The sequence below is a fragment of the Strigops habroptila genome, chromosome 7, assembly GCF_004027225.2.
Source record: "Strigops habroptila isolate Jane chromosome 7, bStrHab1.2.pri, whole genome shotgun sequence".
Classification (NCBI taxonomy): domain Eukaryota; kingdom Metazoa; phylum Chordata; class Aves; order Psittaciformes; family Psittacidae; genus Strigops; species Strigops habroptila.
In genome coordinates this window covers 39,209,029-39,224,508 of record NC_044283.2, presented here as the reverse complement: position 1 = coordinate 39,224,508, position 15,480 = coordinate 39,209,029, and the positions used below count along the sequence as shown (strand labels likewise).

General features: G+C 42.1%; 1 protein-coding gene across 2 annotated transcripts in view; it reads left to right on the top strand.

The window, feature by feature from the left end:
- Window positions 1-1,125: 1,125 nt before the first annotated feature.
- Window positions 1,126-15,480, top strand: part of GALNTL6 (polypeptide N-acetylgalactosaminyltransferase like 6) — a 477,061-nt gene continuing 462,706 nt past the window's right edge. For both annotated transcript variants that reach the window (XM_030493369.1, XM_030493368.1), the window contains exon 1: window positions 1,126-1,932. In XM_030493369.1, the coding sequence (XP_030349229.1) occupies window positions 1,795-1,932 (138 nt within the window). In that variant the 5' untranslated portion in view covers window positions 1,126-1,794. The remainder of the gene's footprint in view (window positions 1,933-15,480) is intronic.

Below are 15,480 nucleotides of genomic sequence, written 5' to 3'. Positions count from 1 at the left end.
TCCCACCCCACCTTCAGTGTTCAGAGTTCTTCTGTTCCTCCCACAAGCTTTCCTTTATCTCCAGCTACTCTCCTAAAAATAACCTTTAACTGCCTCTTTTACTATTTTGTGCATGTGTAGGAAATGCTTTCTGCACAAGACAGTTCTGTGGACGGGCAAGATCTATCTCACCTACGAAAAAGGACAGGACTACTTTTCACAATTTCTAGAGATGCATGTTGGTTACAGAAAGTGGATTCTCACTGCAGGATTTAGACCTTGACGTTCAGAAATATTTTAGCCACCAACAGAAATATGGACTGTAGTTGAAGTGATAGCTTTTCATATGCAGGGCTGGAAGAAACGAAGTTAGATACACCTTTATTTTCAACGTTGATTCTAGACACATTAATGCTACATCTGGTACACGTTTTCCTTCTGCTTGATGTGACAAAGCTGAAAGGACACCAGGTCTTAATAAGCTTAACCTATGTGTCCCGTTTTGCTGAGAGGAGCTAGTTCGGGACGAAAGGGTAGTTGCACCACGCAGTCAGAACAACAGCTGAACTCGGATCAGAAGCCCAAACGGGTCTGATGCAACAGGGTAGTGCGGGGGTAGAGCCGTCAACCGCAGCGACATGGCTTTGAACATCTCCTTCTCTCTGTGCTGCTCCCCAGGCGGGGGTGCCCTCAGCCCTGCCGTGCGGTGCAGGGAGGGCAGGGCCTGCTCGGGCTGGTGGCCGGGCGGGCTCGGCAGAGGCGGCGCTGAGGGGGGAGCCCAGGGTCCCCCGGCGCGTGAGCGCCCCGGCAATGCCTGGTGCAGCGGACCGGGCCCCCGGGCCCGGAGTCGCTCTCGGACTCTCAGGGCTGTTCCCCCCGCGTTTCACGTAGCGCCGGGGAGGACGGACCGGAACGGGAATTCCAAGCCCCGTCCTCGGTGCGCGGCGGCCTCAGCGGTGGCGCCGCCAGGCTCCGGCCCGCGGGCCCTACGCTCGCCGCATAGCCCGCCGGCGCGGAACGACGCGGAGCCGGCGGGGGGCACCGGTGGGGCGGTCGGGATGAGGGGGCGCGGCAGGGCGAGACCGGTGCTGCCCGCCCGTGGCCCGGCCCGGCGGCGCACGTGCTGGCGGGAGTCGCGGGCCCGGCCCCCCTTGGCTCGTCGCCCCGGCGCGGAGAGTCGCGCTGTGCCGCGGCTCCGGCCTCTGCGCTCCTCGCTTTATTTTTATTTTTATTGTTTGTATTTATACTACTGCTTAGCAAATTGCGCGTGATGACCTCATGATGCCGCGCCCCCCCGCCCCAGGCCCGGGCAGGCAGGGGGACGTGAGGCGAGCGGGCGCGGCAAGCCGCGGGGGTTCCGCGCAGCGTTAGCGCTCCTGCGGAGCTGGGAGGAGGGGGCGCTCTCCCGGGCCAACGCAGTTCACTGCACTCGGGTTGTGTTTTTTTTACCTCTTTTGAAAAATTTTGGGGTTTTTTTGCCCACCCCCTCGCTGTGCGCCGGGCTGTTTGCCGCTCCGTGCGCTGCTGGATCCATGACCTCCCCGGGGAGCGGCACTGCCGCCGCGCAGCGCCGCGCCGGGGCGGGGGGAGCGGTCGCCAGCTTCGGCCCCGCCGCCGCCGCCGCCGCCGCCGCCGCGGGGGGCGGCCCCGCCCGGGCACGGGGCGGGCGGGCGTGAGGCGGGAGGGTGAAGTTTCTCCGCGGCGCCGGGCCCCTCCGAGGGACAGCGGGGAGGGAAGGACCTGGCTCCGTGGTGCTGAGATAGCTGCTGCTGCCGCCGCCGCCGCCGCCGTCACCAGAGCAGCCCGGCTTTGGCCATGAAGAGGAAACAGAAGAGGTTTCTGCAAATGACGCTGCTCTTCACCGCGGCGCTGATCTTCCTGCCCGACATCGGCCTTTGGTCTCTCTACAAGGAGAAGCACCTGGTGAAGCCGCCCGATCCCGCCGAGCCGCAGGTAGGTGCGAAGCTGCCCAGGAGCGCTGCCCCGCGGAGCTCCGCGCTGTTCCGCGGTGCCCCGCTGCGCTGGGCAGCCGGCGGGCTGCCGCCTCCCGGGGCACGGCCCCGGTTCGCCCCCCTCCGGGGCTGAGCGGGGCCCGGCACTGGCGGGAGGATCTGTGGCGCGGCGGCCGCCGGCGCGGAGCAGCAAGCAGCACATGTGCTCTCCCTGCCTCCCCGCTGAAGAGGGAAAGTTGCGGGCGAACAAATGAGCCTGGCGGGTTGGGTTTCCCCGGGCAGGGCAAAGGGTGAGAGTGAGCAGTTCCCGGAGCCGCTGTGAAATTAGGAGGACGTGGGGTTTTGCATAATTCGGTGGCTAGCCTAGGGTGACGCTGGGCTCTAATTATCGTTACGGGAAGTAGAGTTTCTATCGGAACTTTTGTTTGTTTGCCTGTCTGTAGTACTTCTTAAACTGATGTGTGGCTGGTGTCCGCTAAAACGACTCGGGATCCGTCTAGGTAACGAACCGCCTAGATTTTTTTTGTTTCCTCCTCCTTTCTGTTCAAAACTCGACAGAAGTGACTGACAGTCGTTTTCTCTTCGAATGTTGCTAATGTGACCTGATCCAACTGCGCGGTGTGTAACTGCTTGTCAGACTGATGTCACAACGAACTTTCAAATATTTCCAGTTTACGCTCTCCTCAATCAGCATTATTAATAACAGCAGTTGACATAAGCTGTTTTTTTCTGAAGTTCTTCTTCAACTCGCTGGGTTTATGTATGGCTCATAAATCACAGTATGACCTGCATTAAGCGAAGTTTAGTTTTAGGGAGTTGTAATGCAGTGCTTTGAAACCCTGTGTGTAATTTACCAAAGCTTATATTTGTTCTGTCCAACAGAGCTATGCTCCTACGCTGTAATTGTTGGTGTAATTTAAATATAATATTTCATAGGTCATTAGTAAGAAATTATGGTATTGTTTGATCTTTTAGCTTGTTTACCACTTGCATAGCCATCATGTTAGAGTGTGTTAGACAACATCATGTATCATTTTAGTGTATTAGTAGTCTTAATTTCAAGGGTCATCAGCCATGTATATAATGCAATTTCCACATACTAAATGTATTTAAGTCAGTGGCTTCAACTGAACAATAACGTATTTGATTCTTTGTTAATATAGATATCCGTTACTGAAGTTAGTCCTCCAAAGTATTGTAACTTTGGTTAATGAAATATGCTGAATGGAAGATACTTTATTACTATAGGAGGAAGTTAGGAATAGTTTCTTAATTTGAAGTTTACTTTATCTTTCCAAGGGTTTTAAAATGCAGTAGGTGTCAGGTGCTAGTTTTTAGTTGGAAGTAATTTCTGCTGAAAGAAAATTATACACAATTATAAGTGTCTGTCATTAGTTTACAAGGTACATACTGTAGTCTTTGCAGGTTCTAATTTACTTCCTGATTTAGAAAAGCTAAGATATTCAATGCAAATAATGATTTCCATGTTTGTTGCATGGCTCTTTAAAAGACACATGCCATGACAGAAGATGAAATTTCTAATGCTTAAGGCTGCAAGTAGAGGATAACTGAATAGCACTGAAAGGGAAATAACTTCTTTTAAGAAAAAGTTCTGGATGAAATGGTGGAAGCAAACCTTGGAGATCATCAGCTAAGCATACATGAAGGGCCAGTGAGACTTGCTAATGAAACCCCAGCAAATTTTAGATCCTGAGTTTTCCGAAGGGGGCTTTTTACTAGTTTCTTTCCCCCCCCCCCTTTTTTTTTTCTTTTTCTCCCCACCTGAATATTCATTGAGCTATAATGGGGCTCTTTAATGGGAATAAAACAATAAAAATGAGCACTGAAACTTTGAACCTTACAGCTGACTCTAATGTAATTCCATTATCACTGTCAGAATTGAAGTCATGTTGGCAGTGTCAGTACCCAGTGAGGTTATCACGTTGAAGTAGAGGTGAGTAATGCAATTACAGTACTTGTGTCATTTGATGTGCATGTTATAACCCAAAATGCATACAGGGACCAAGGGTTGAAATGCAAATTTTGACTCCTTTAAATATAAAGGAAATTGTAAGAAGATGGCGAGCGTATTTCTTTGAGACTACACTAGACATGAGATCATGCTAGAGAAGACTTTCATTAGAAACAGTGTATCATAGTAGATGACCACTTCCCCTCCCTTCCCACCTCCCCCACCCCCCGTTAAGTTAGTAGGAGATGCAAGAATTCCAAGACTCAACACAGTCATTCTTTGCCCTTGAGGTGTTCAATTACTCGATATTTAGGGTGACTTAACTCAAGTTTAAAGGTCAGTCCTGCTGAAACTGCAGCAGGCTTTTCTTATATTGTGTTAGGTTAAGTAGGTATGTAGGTAGAGTCAGCACATGACAGTGTTGTCCAGTCAGACAGCTATGATATGTCCTGACCATGGAAGAGAGGAAGAGCTATCAATGATTTTGGTAAGTTAGCCATAGGCTGAATTGGTTTTGCCCTCATTAGTAAAACGTGCATTTAGTGGTATTCTGACATTGGCAGTAATGTTTATAAATGTGCCATCTTGTTTTAAGAACAATTAAAGTTATTGATCATCAGGTGTTTTTTGAGGAGATGGCATGGTGAAATCCTCATTTTCTGGCTAGTTACAAATTAAACTTTCCAATTCATTGCTAAAGCAGATATCCCCAAACTTCTCTGTGAATGAGGGTTCTGTCAGCCTCTCCCACCATCTCAGCTGCTTGCCACAGCACTGGAGCGAAGGAGGGATAGCAGGCTGGTGGAGGAGGCATTGATATCCTGACAGCAGTAAGCAGAGAAGCTGTTCAAAAGCAGTCCACAGTGCAAAAATATTCAGTTTCTATCAATGGTAGAACAGTGTCCTCTGGGGACCGTGTCATTCCCAGTGCCTAGAGGAGGGCACTTCTGCTCTTTTTTTCTATCTAGAAAGTCTAATAAGACAAAATAAGTAGACTTTTTTATTCTTTAAAATGGTGCTGCAATAAGTTACATAAGAGTTTTTTTTTTTTTGGTCATTGTGCAAATTCTGTTTCTGAGCAGAGCAGCTCTACTTTAGAAAAGATTAAAAGATGAGAAAGTGGTATTGACAACCCTGATTTCAGACAGCATTAATGATTTTGATCACTGTACGTTCTGTAAGCGTTTGTCAGCCTCTGGGTGTTTCATACAAACTTACATTTTTTAACCTATCCCATTTTCCAAAGGTTTTCATTTGTGAACTTAATAGGCTTGACCTTTATATTTTGATAGTCATTACTTACTTTAGGTTTATCACAGTATTTAAAGTGGAGCTTCAAGGGTACAGATACTAAGGTTTTGAGTTATATGAAGCGACAAGCTCTCCATAAAACATAGTTTGATAATAAAGAAGTACAAATGAGGGGAAAAAAATTATAATCAAATTCTGGTTTATTTCTTTATAAGTCAGTCTTCTTTGCTGTACTACGAGAATAAGGGAAATTGAATTGGGTATTTTTACTGCCTTTTTAAAAAAGTCTTATAAATTCCTTAACACATTATGGTGTCCTGGAGTTTTGATTACAGTTTTTGCAGTTAGTTAAACTGTGGTTTTTTGTTTGTTTGTGGTGTTGTCACCGAAATGGTACATATGTGATACAAGTATCCTGTCTGATCTTTTGATAAAATCCCAAGGCCAGGGTGTTTGGATACAAACTTATAAAACTTTTAATTTCAGTTTTGTTTTCTGTGGAGGAAAAGCAATAATGTAGTACAACCAGTAGTATGTAATCATAGTCCAAACCTGGTTATCTGATGCTGTCTAAAGTTAGTGCTACTTTATTTCGCTACAGTAAGGCTTTATCCCTGTCTGTTTAGATACTTTCAATATACGAAAAAAAAAACTTTGTATAAAAGAACCAAATTTCTTGCAGCAGCTTTCCCGTGTCTGTAATATAGGTATTTGGTGAAAAGCATTGTGAGATATGTTTCTTTCTAGTTTTATGAAGCACCTGTGTGGTTGGCTGAAAAGAGTGCAATCTAGTGAAGTAACCGCTAACTTATTTCAGCTTCATTTGGTACTTTTTTTATTCAGTTGACATCACCCTGCTACCCAGTGTCAAATCTCCTCAATTAAAATTGGACTGAACAGCAGCATCTCTTAGTCACAAACACATTGTAATACTTATTCATAGATGTATTACTGAAACACTTTATGATGTATAAAATAAGGAAAGAAGGTAGATTTCTGGCTTCATTTTGCTTATGCTTTGGTGCAGTGGGACATGCTACTTTAACCTCCTGGTGTAGGCACTTCTGTGGGAGGAGCAGAATGGTGTTGGCCCTCCTCATCTTGGTGCATGCATGGTGCTGAGAAAAAAGACCAAAATACAGCCGTGCTGTGAGGGGAAAGCACTGTTCCATGGAGTAGTGACATGCTCCCTGTCCTGTGAATTCTCTATTTCTGTCTGGTTAGCCCCACAGTTAGGTCTTTCTCCTGGGATATGAGAGGTATGGATTTAAATGGATTCCTCAGTATAAGGAGAACTTAGTTCCTACAAATCTTGGGGCTGTATTGTAGTTGGCAAACAGGCACAAAATCCACTTTCCAGGCCTGGTGGCTGTGAAAGTACTAACTTTGGCTCCTGAATCCAGGAAGTGGTTTCAGCCTGAAATCTGTCTTGCAAACAGTCATTAGTTTCTGAAGTCTCTGAAAGAGGTGAAAATTTAAATTTACCCCAAAGTGCAATGTTTCCTACTGTTCATTACACGGGTTCTTATAAGCGTAATTGTTCCAGGACAGTTAACTCTGTTTACTCACTATTGATGCCAGTGAAGTGCAAAGATTGGGTTGGTGGATTCTGTTTCTGGAGCTGCATAAAAGCTGCATCTTGAAGTCGTAACTTGGTCACAGACACCTGTTTCCTATGATCGCACTGTCAGTTACTTGTATATTTAATTCCAGTGTCTCGGTTACTTACCTGTGCTTTCACTACAGCCTTGTGAGGCAGGAGAGTTTTGTTTTTCTTTAACAGAGAATTAAATATAGAGTGACAAACAGGTCCAAGTCTACAAAAGCAGCTGCTTGGCTATTGCTGACATCAATTTGTACTATTTGGGGCGAGTGCATGGCCAACCATAAAAAATACTGATAGAATGAAGCTTCAATTTCTATGCTCAGTTTCTCAGTTTCCATGCATGTGCTCTTCCAAGCAGGTCCTCATTTTTTTTCTCCTCACAGCAGCAGCTGGGACCTGGTGTGTTCAATCCTCTTTTATTCTACATCCCTGTTCATTGCTGTGCCAGTGTGTCAGCTTCGAAAGTCCCTATACATGAAATGGCAAAACAGCTTCGTGTCTTAAAATGCAGTGCATTAGCAATCTGCATGTGCCATTTAACACTCATACAGTTAACACTTCTGTAATTCACTTCTTTATCTGAATTGTTCATGTATAATTTTATTCTCCTGTATATATTGGAGCCTACTGAGGAAAATATTGTTTGAGGTCTGAAACCTTTGTTACTTTTAAGATACAATATTATTTTTGGCAATTAACAGTATGTTTCTGTTGTGTTGAGTATACCAGAGGGAGCCCTCCTGTGGTTAATTTAATACCTATCAATTTTCAGGAATGCTACTAAACTGAGTATATCTTACAGGATAAAATTGACTGGTTTCTATATTTAGTTTTCTTTCAATTTATCTTGGTGTTTGTAATGCGTTTAGGCTAATATTATTGTGTGTAGTTATTTTTAATTTTTTTTTTTCTTTTTTTAGCACAGTCATTTCAGATTCATTCAGATCAAAACACAAGGTCAAGAAACCTTTGTGCGTGCTGAGACTTGCGGAAAGGCCACTGCAATGAGGGGGACTCCATGGTGTTATAGAAGCAATGGGATGCAAGATTGCTGATTGACTGGGGGGCATACCCAAGCTGTGTTTTGTCTTCTCACTGGGACATGATGCTCACTTCTTTCCTAAACTTCCTCATCTCCCTGTTCAGGAAATGTAGCTCTTGGGTTTGGATCAGGGGAACTTCCACAGTACTGTAGGTGCATCACGGCTGGGAGCCAGACTGCATTGTGCATGCCATTCAGTGGAGATGCAACCGTATGCATAGGTAGGTGTTTGTTCACATATAGATGAAAGAACAGTTCATCTTTTTTCTTTTTTCTTTTTTCTTTTTTCTTTTTTTCTTTTTTCTTTTTTCTTTTTTCTTTTTTTCTTTTTTCTTTTTTCTTTTTTCTTTTTTCTTTTTTCTTTTTTCTTTTTTCTTTTTTCTTTTTTCTTTTTTCTTTTTTCTTTTTTCTTTTTTCTTTAATATATTTTTTTAATATTCAGATAGGTAATTTAGGGTCTTTGTCTAGCAATATTCTGATTGCACAATTATAGCAACTGACTTTGTCAAAGCTGAGTGTATGCTAACTATTTTGATGGATTGGGTCTGGGAGCAGACATGTTTGGTTACTTTAAATAAGGCTGAAAAAAATCAACTTGGAGGTTGACAAGTTAAATACAATGCAGCTCAGGAATCGCAAGCTGAAAATCCTACATCTATCGTAAATGTCCCTCACTGTCAAGAGACCAAATTACACTGACTGAAAGAAATAGTAGTTTAAGATTTTTAATATTTCTTTAAAATGTGAAAAGGATTGATTAGGATAAGCCAACCTGCTGAACCAGCTCCTTTCTGAGAATTCCAGTGTAAACTGGTTTTTAAGGTCAGGCTCTATTGTGATTCACTGATTTCAAACCGGTTTTGACAATTGTGGCGTTTGGAGGAGTTTCACTGGGTGGTGGGCTTGGCTGGTAATCTTTCTCAAAATGTGTCTTCAACAGAACAATCCCTTCTTTTTTCTTTATGAAAAAAAAAACCCCAAACCAAAAAAACAAACCCACTATAGAAGAGACCTACCTGAGGAGGCTTGCTCAAGTGGGAAAGGAAAGGAAGAAAATCTGTTGCAGAAATTTAACAGGATTTCATGCTTCTCTTTCAAATTCTCACCTTCTTTTCCAGAATTTTCATACATCTTTCTTCACAGAGATGATGCAAACACCTGGACATTCAAGTCAGCTATTTAATTACCAAACTAATAGCGATATGTGAAGAGAGTTGTAGGAATAAAAAGTATGAGGTGTATGTGCAGCTAACAGAAATATATAGGCTACTTTTCTGAATGTTTGTACTCTGCGGGGTCAGAGCTGCCATGTATTTGTTCAAGGTGGTGTTTCACAGGCACGGTGTTATCTTACACTGCCATTTTAAGATCTCTTGGCATATCTTGTTCGGAGGAGTTTCCTATCCCCTCTTTCTCCTGATCAGACCCTGTTTACTGACGACCTCTGCCCCTTAGTTTAGGAAGCGGCCACTAGCTGAAATACAAGGCTTTCATGTAGCCACATGTGTATTTAACAGACAACTACAGCATCCGTTTACTTCTGTCACCTCCAGCTGTTGGTTACCATCCAGTGCCTGAATTTTTCAGCCAAATTTCTGGTGACAAGACATAACAGCATTTGACAGATGCTTCACTGGATCATCTGAAACCACCTCCACAACGGTTTAAGCCTATCTGCCAGACTTTTCCCTGAAGTAGTTGAAGAATATTTGCATATCTTCTTCAGAGCTATGTGAGCAGTAACTCCTGTGAGAGCTGCAGCAACAAGGAGTTTGGGAATTGGTGATTTCTGGCAGTACAATGAACATGCAGTGCCCTGAAACATCTGTCAAGTTCATGCAAGCTAAGAGTTACTATGTCCAGTGCAGTTTCCTAGACTTTTTTTGGGATATTTTTGTGTTGGACATAGTAGACTAGAAAATCTGGCCCATACAACTTAAATGTTTCATTGATCAGCAACAAACCATTGATTCTATGCTTAAGATGCAGTGGCAGTTTAACAGTTTACTTCTGTGCTATACAGCAGTTTATGACAGGATGCAATACTGCTAAGGCGTTTAGCTAGGCAGAGTAATTATCTGAACTAGAATTTGGTCAGGACACCAGTGTTGATACAGGGTGCTTTAGAAATTGGTTTGCTCACTGAACTGTGTAAGTGCAGATTTATCAGACTAACTTAAGGTGCTCATTTGCTTAAAGAAGCATAATTTTTCATACTTGTACTTAAAATAGAATAACATATGAGTTTATTTAGAAAATTTTAGCCTGTTTACTTACTGTTGCTCTCTGAAAATAGTTTTCCATAGATTAAGTACTAGGAGAATGCAAACAAATGTTTAGAACAAGGAAGAAATTTTATAGCCAGCTGGTGACAAGCTCTATTTATATATGAGGATGGGGAAGAGTAAGGGCTCTCTGTGTCTCTGTTCAGAGCCAATGTCTGGGAAATACAGGCCCTGCACATGTATTTCTGCAATGTTAACAGCTTCTGTAGTGTGAGATAAGTATTTTATCCATTATGTTTTTGCCTCATTGTGATTAAAATCTTCTAATTTTGCTTTAGATAACATAATTGTCTGTCACAGGCAGTTTGTCTTTCTGTTTTGTCATCCAGTCCCTGAGCTACAAATTGTGCTTGTAATGTAACGTTGAGGTAGTGCTACTGAAGCTTTACATGGTTGCCTCAAGGAAGGCAAGGTCAAACAAGTGCATGTGGTCTTGTGAGGTCTGAGATATTCCCACTCACATGTTTATCTGCTTCAACAGATACCAGCAACTGAAATCTCTCTTCTGCACAGATTAAATATACCCTTGGCAAATTTTGCCAGTCCCTGGCAAAGCCTGCACAGATGTAGCAGTAGTTAGCCAGAGATAGATAACTCCAGAAGAGACTGTAAATTGTATCAAATCTTGAGCTGAAGCAGTATCCTTCAGTGGTTTGTCAGCTCTGAATAATCTGTGTTGCACAGAATGTAATACATGGTTTAATGCAATAATTCACTTTTTCATATCTATTTTTTATCTGAGAGGCAAAATACCTAATGTGGCCCTTCAATGGGGAAAGCTGCCTTATTTTCAACATAGCAGCACATCTCGGTGTCTTGCCTCTTTCTCTCCTTTTTATTTGCTTTTTTGGGGAAAAACACATTTCAGTTTCTTTAATGTTTTTGATATCTCACTTGATTGCTGGGTAAATTATTATATTAGGATGAATCTTGGAAATTTTTGGATTGCTTTTTTTACAGAGTTGTAGTTTCACATTAGCGGGGGAGTGCGTGAAAAGACATATCAGTGCCATCCTACAAGAAATATATTGCTATATTTCAGGCTCTGATAAATGACTACATTTTAAGTTGCATTTGATATGGATACAAAACAAACGACAGGCTTGAACGGATGTTGTTTTTCCAGAATTGCTCAACATAAACTAAAGTGACAGTCAAATTGCTGATCAAATTTTGCAATTATAACACCAGTATAAAAATGTAAATCCAGAACTTTTCTGACATTAAAGTAACAAATTCTCCACTAAAGTTACAAAATCATTAGAGACACAGCATACATGAACATTAAAAAGTACTTGGGCTGGCTATAAAAATTAGCAGAAAACTGAAAAATGACATTCAAAAGCCTCACAGCAAAATATTCCTGAAGTATATTTAACCTGGGTTTCACATCAGATAAAATCTTTTTAATCATAAGGGCATCCTTGACATTATTCCCAGTGATGGTGAAGCAGTGGGAATTTCTCTACGTATATGGAGACACTCCCAGTGATGGTGAAGCAGGGGGAATTTCTCTACGTATATGGAGACATTCCTAGTGATGGTCAGATTTTATTTTGATCTATATTACTTCTTGATCTATATAGTGGTCTGAGAGAAGAGGGGTTTTATCTCTCCATTTATCCTAAAGTAATCCATTTAGGAAATACAAGCCCAATGGAGGCACAGCCAGAACATACATATTAGCCTATGCTTTGCTAACATGGAAGTGAAATAGCCTTCACCTCCACCGGCTGCCTCTACTAATGGAATTTAAAACAAAATTGAAAGCTGCCACCTGCAGTGCTGCAGACAGACATGCCATGTGTGCAGTAGGGGCTGCAGAGGAGGGCAGGGAACTTATGGAGCTCCATCAGGGAAAGCAGCAAAGCTGCAGCGGGGTGGGAAATAAATCTGACTGGAAACAGAGTCCACTACCTTATCTTTCCCCATCTTCCCTGTCTTCTCACTTCATGAGGAAAGGATGCACCAAGAGCAGCAGAGATGCAGAGACATCGTTTAAACCATTCATACACAAAGCATAGAGAGAAACTGCTTGACAAAGAGTTGTTATTAACATGAGACATTTTATAAATCTGAGTGGTATCTCAGCAGATGACTACTCAGAAATTCCAAGGGCTGCAGTTCATGTGCTGACCCCACACAGAGCAATAGTGCGGTTGGTGAACATAAAGGTGTTTTCCTTGAAGCAACTTCAATGCAAAAAAAGTGAGAGAGATATCTGTCGTCAAATGCTCAAGATGCACAACAGATGTCTCCTTCAGAAGCAATGAAGAAAAGTTGTATTTTATATTGGGAGAAGGGAAATGGAGATGGCATCGTGCTAAGCAGCAACCTGCTTCTGCATCTGGAATGAATGTGCATGACAAATGAACACAGGATATCAACCCCAGGACATGTGTATTTACTGCCTGTACACATTGTAACTCCTTCGGATGGAGGTCTTGGAAAAACTTGCCTTTTTCTTGTGTTGTAGTAAAGTTTGTTCTATGACTTATGAGGGTAAAATCTCACTGAATTAAGTTTAAAGGTAAAATTCAGTTAATTGAGACTCAATTCATATTAAAGAAATTGGTAGTAGAATAGATTCATCAGAAATGGTTATTAGTGTGCGCTTTGAGTTTTTCTCTATATTTTCATACATATATGCACACATATGTACACACGCATATACACGTTTATGGGCAGGAGGAGGTGAGGAGACCATCTGCTTCCTACAGGGAGACAGAGTTTATTTTTCATAATGTAACATGACCTAACGATCTTAACAAGAATGGAACAATTTTGTGAAAGACACTGTGCAAAAGTATACGTTTGTGAGTATAAATTCAGCACAATCTACAGTATCTTTGGCGTTTTCCAGTTGTGCTTTTTTGGGGGGGGGGGGGGGGGGTTTTTTTTTTTTTTTTTTTTTTTTTTTTTTTGGGTTTTTTTTTTGGGTTTCTTTTTTTATAAATGTGGATTTGTTTATTCCCCCCCCCCCCCCCCCCCTTTAGGCACAGATTGTATGTGGGCTGGCTTTATGATTGGTTTTTGAACAGTGATAACTTTAGACGATCTACTGAACTTTTTTTCACTCTCTACTTCTAAGTAAGTCTTCAAATATGTTTTCCTGTTAGTCGTTTCTACTCTAAAGAGTAGAAGTGAGCTCCCGTATAGATTTCTTTAGGAAGCCATACACAGGTTTGTTCTGAAAATACTTGCCTAAGGGTTCAGTCTTTACAATATACTTTGTAACCTGCGTTTCTCCTGACATAAAGTAATCAAATGACTGACCTTCTCTTCCATTTAGCAACCTTCTCTTCCATTTAGCAACCTTCTTCGTGTTGCAGATTAACCCCCAATTTACTGATCTGGTTTTTAGAGAGACCAGCTACTCTCTTTTAATGATAATGGAGGGTGAGAAGGAGCTCCAGAGTGTCGGGATGGAAGTGACAGGAAGGAAATATGAAAGAAAAGAAAATGTACAGCCAGGAGAATAATAAGGAAAATACATCCCATTGAATATATCTCTGGAACTTCAAAGTCATGTTGCTATCATGTTTCCTATGCCTTCTCTTTCATGTTGCTCTAATCTGGATCTCTGGCATATCTTGTTATCATATTATTATTTTTTTTTAAATGCATGCTAACTGCAACTTTGCTTCTTTATTCTAATTTATTAGATCATATTAGTAAACCTGCTTTGGAATACTCTGGATTAATGATGCATCTAAACTGTTTTAAAATGACCCTGGGCTAGGTCAATTATTGAAGTAGTGCCAGTGAGGAATTTTTTATTTTGATTGCAGTAAGCTCTTAGTTTTATGTTAACCACATCGTACAAACATGACCTGTGGGCTTTTAATGTTGTAGTGAGTTGAAAATGTGTGAATAAAGCATACTTCATATTTTTCTGTAGCAAACTGAGGCTCCTTCTCAAGAGGAGACTCTGTAAGCTTCTTTTCTTCTGTTTTACATCTGGTCATCTTTTTGTGCTCTGAAAAACCAGGCTTGCCTTTTTGATATAAAGGGAAAACTTAATGAGGTGTGGGTGCTGCTTATGGCATGTTAGGTGTCGATGCACTCTCCCCTTCTGTACCCTCCCAGTTTAACAGATCCAAGTACACCTGTACTTGGGCAGAAGTCTCTCTTCCTTAGCAGCCTGAACTGAAAAGCAGTTCAGGATGTTTTGGTGTGGGAACTGTAGCGTGATGATGCTCTTTGAGCTCCTGCCAAAACCAAGGGAAGATTCTTAGTGGGGCTGCCTTACGTCACTTCCCAATGCTTTGCGTTGCTTTTGATGTCTGTAGCTGGAGGCAGGCTTTGCAGAGAATGTCAGAGGAACAGTAGTGCATGTGGAGAGGAGGGCCTTGGTTTCCCTATGGCATTGTGGGCACAAACAACATCAATGCCTGGTAATATGCTGACAAAGGGCTCAGGGTGACCTCTCTGAATCACATTTGCTGGGTGGAGTGTGTTGTCAAGCAGTGTTTTAATGTGAAGTGATGTAGCTGTTAAGATGGTCTGTGAGGTAGGCCAGACTGAAAATCATGAGCACGAGGTGTATTTTATGCCCAGCTTTGGTACACGAGTGGGAAATTACTCTTATATGTGGTGCAGGGTGGAAGAGTTCTTTAATGCAGATTTCCCAAAACTTTATTCATAAAAGCAGTGCATTTCATTTTTCTTTTTCTTGTAAAATTCACATCCTAAATTATTGCACAGATAACTTTATGTATATTTTTCCTTTTAGAAGTGGAAAGTGTTACTTACTGTGTCCTGCCTTAGAACTGAGCTGGAATGAGGGCCTACTGCATATTTTTCAAAATTCAGGGATGTGTTTTTTCACATCCCAAATATGTCTATGTTTTTATCTAACCTGCCTTTCTGTGCAAAGCCGTCCTGATTCTAATGTTATGGGCAGCTAATGCTGCAAACCTGAAACCCAAGCAAACAAAAATCAGCTCAGTAACAAAATTTAGTGATGCAGTCTCACCTCAATAAAACTAGCATTGCCTACCCTTGAACAACATTGGTTGTTTGGTGGTGCTATGGAAGCTTAAGTAACTTGTTAAATTTCACCAGTAACTGTAGGCTGCAGTTGTAGTTTTTTTGTTAAATTGGTCTTCTGGAAGAGGACCTGAAAAACTGACTCCAGTCACAGCTCAAAAGTGCACCTGCTTAGAACTTTGCTTAAAATAAACAGAATATGCACCTCCCTAGAATGATGCTTTCAACTAATTTAGAGGTTGATTAACCATCTAAGGAGAATAAACCCAGTGTTATGCGTAGAACAGCGATTTGGCAGTGACTGAGATGCTCAAAAGGTCAGCAGAGATCTTGAACATTAAGCCCCTTAAGAGAAGGAAAAAAAAAAATGTAAAACAAGACCAGAAACATTCATTGCAATT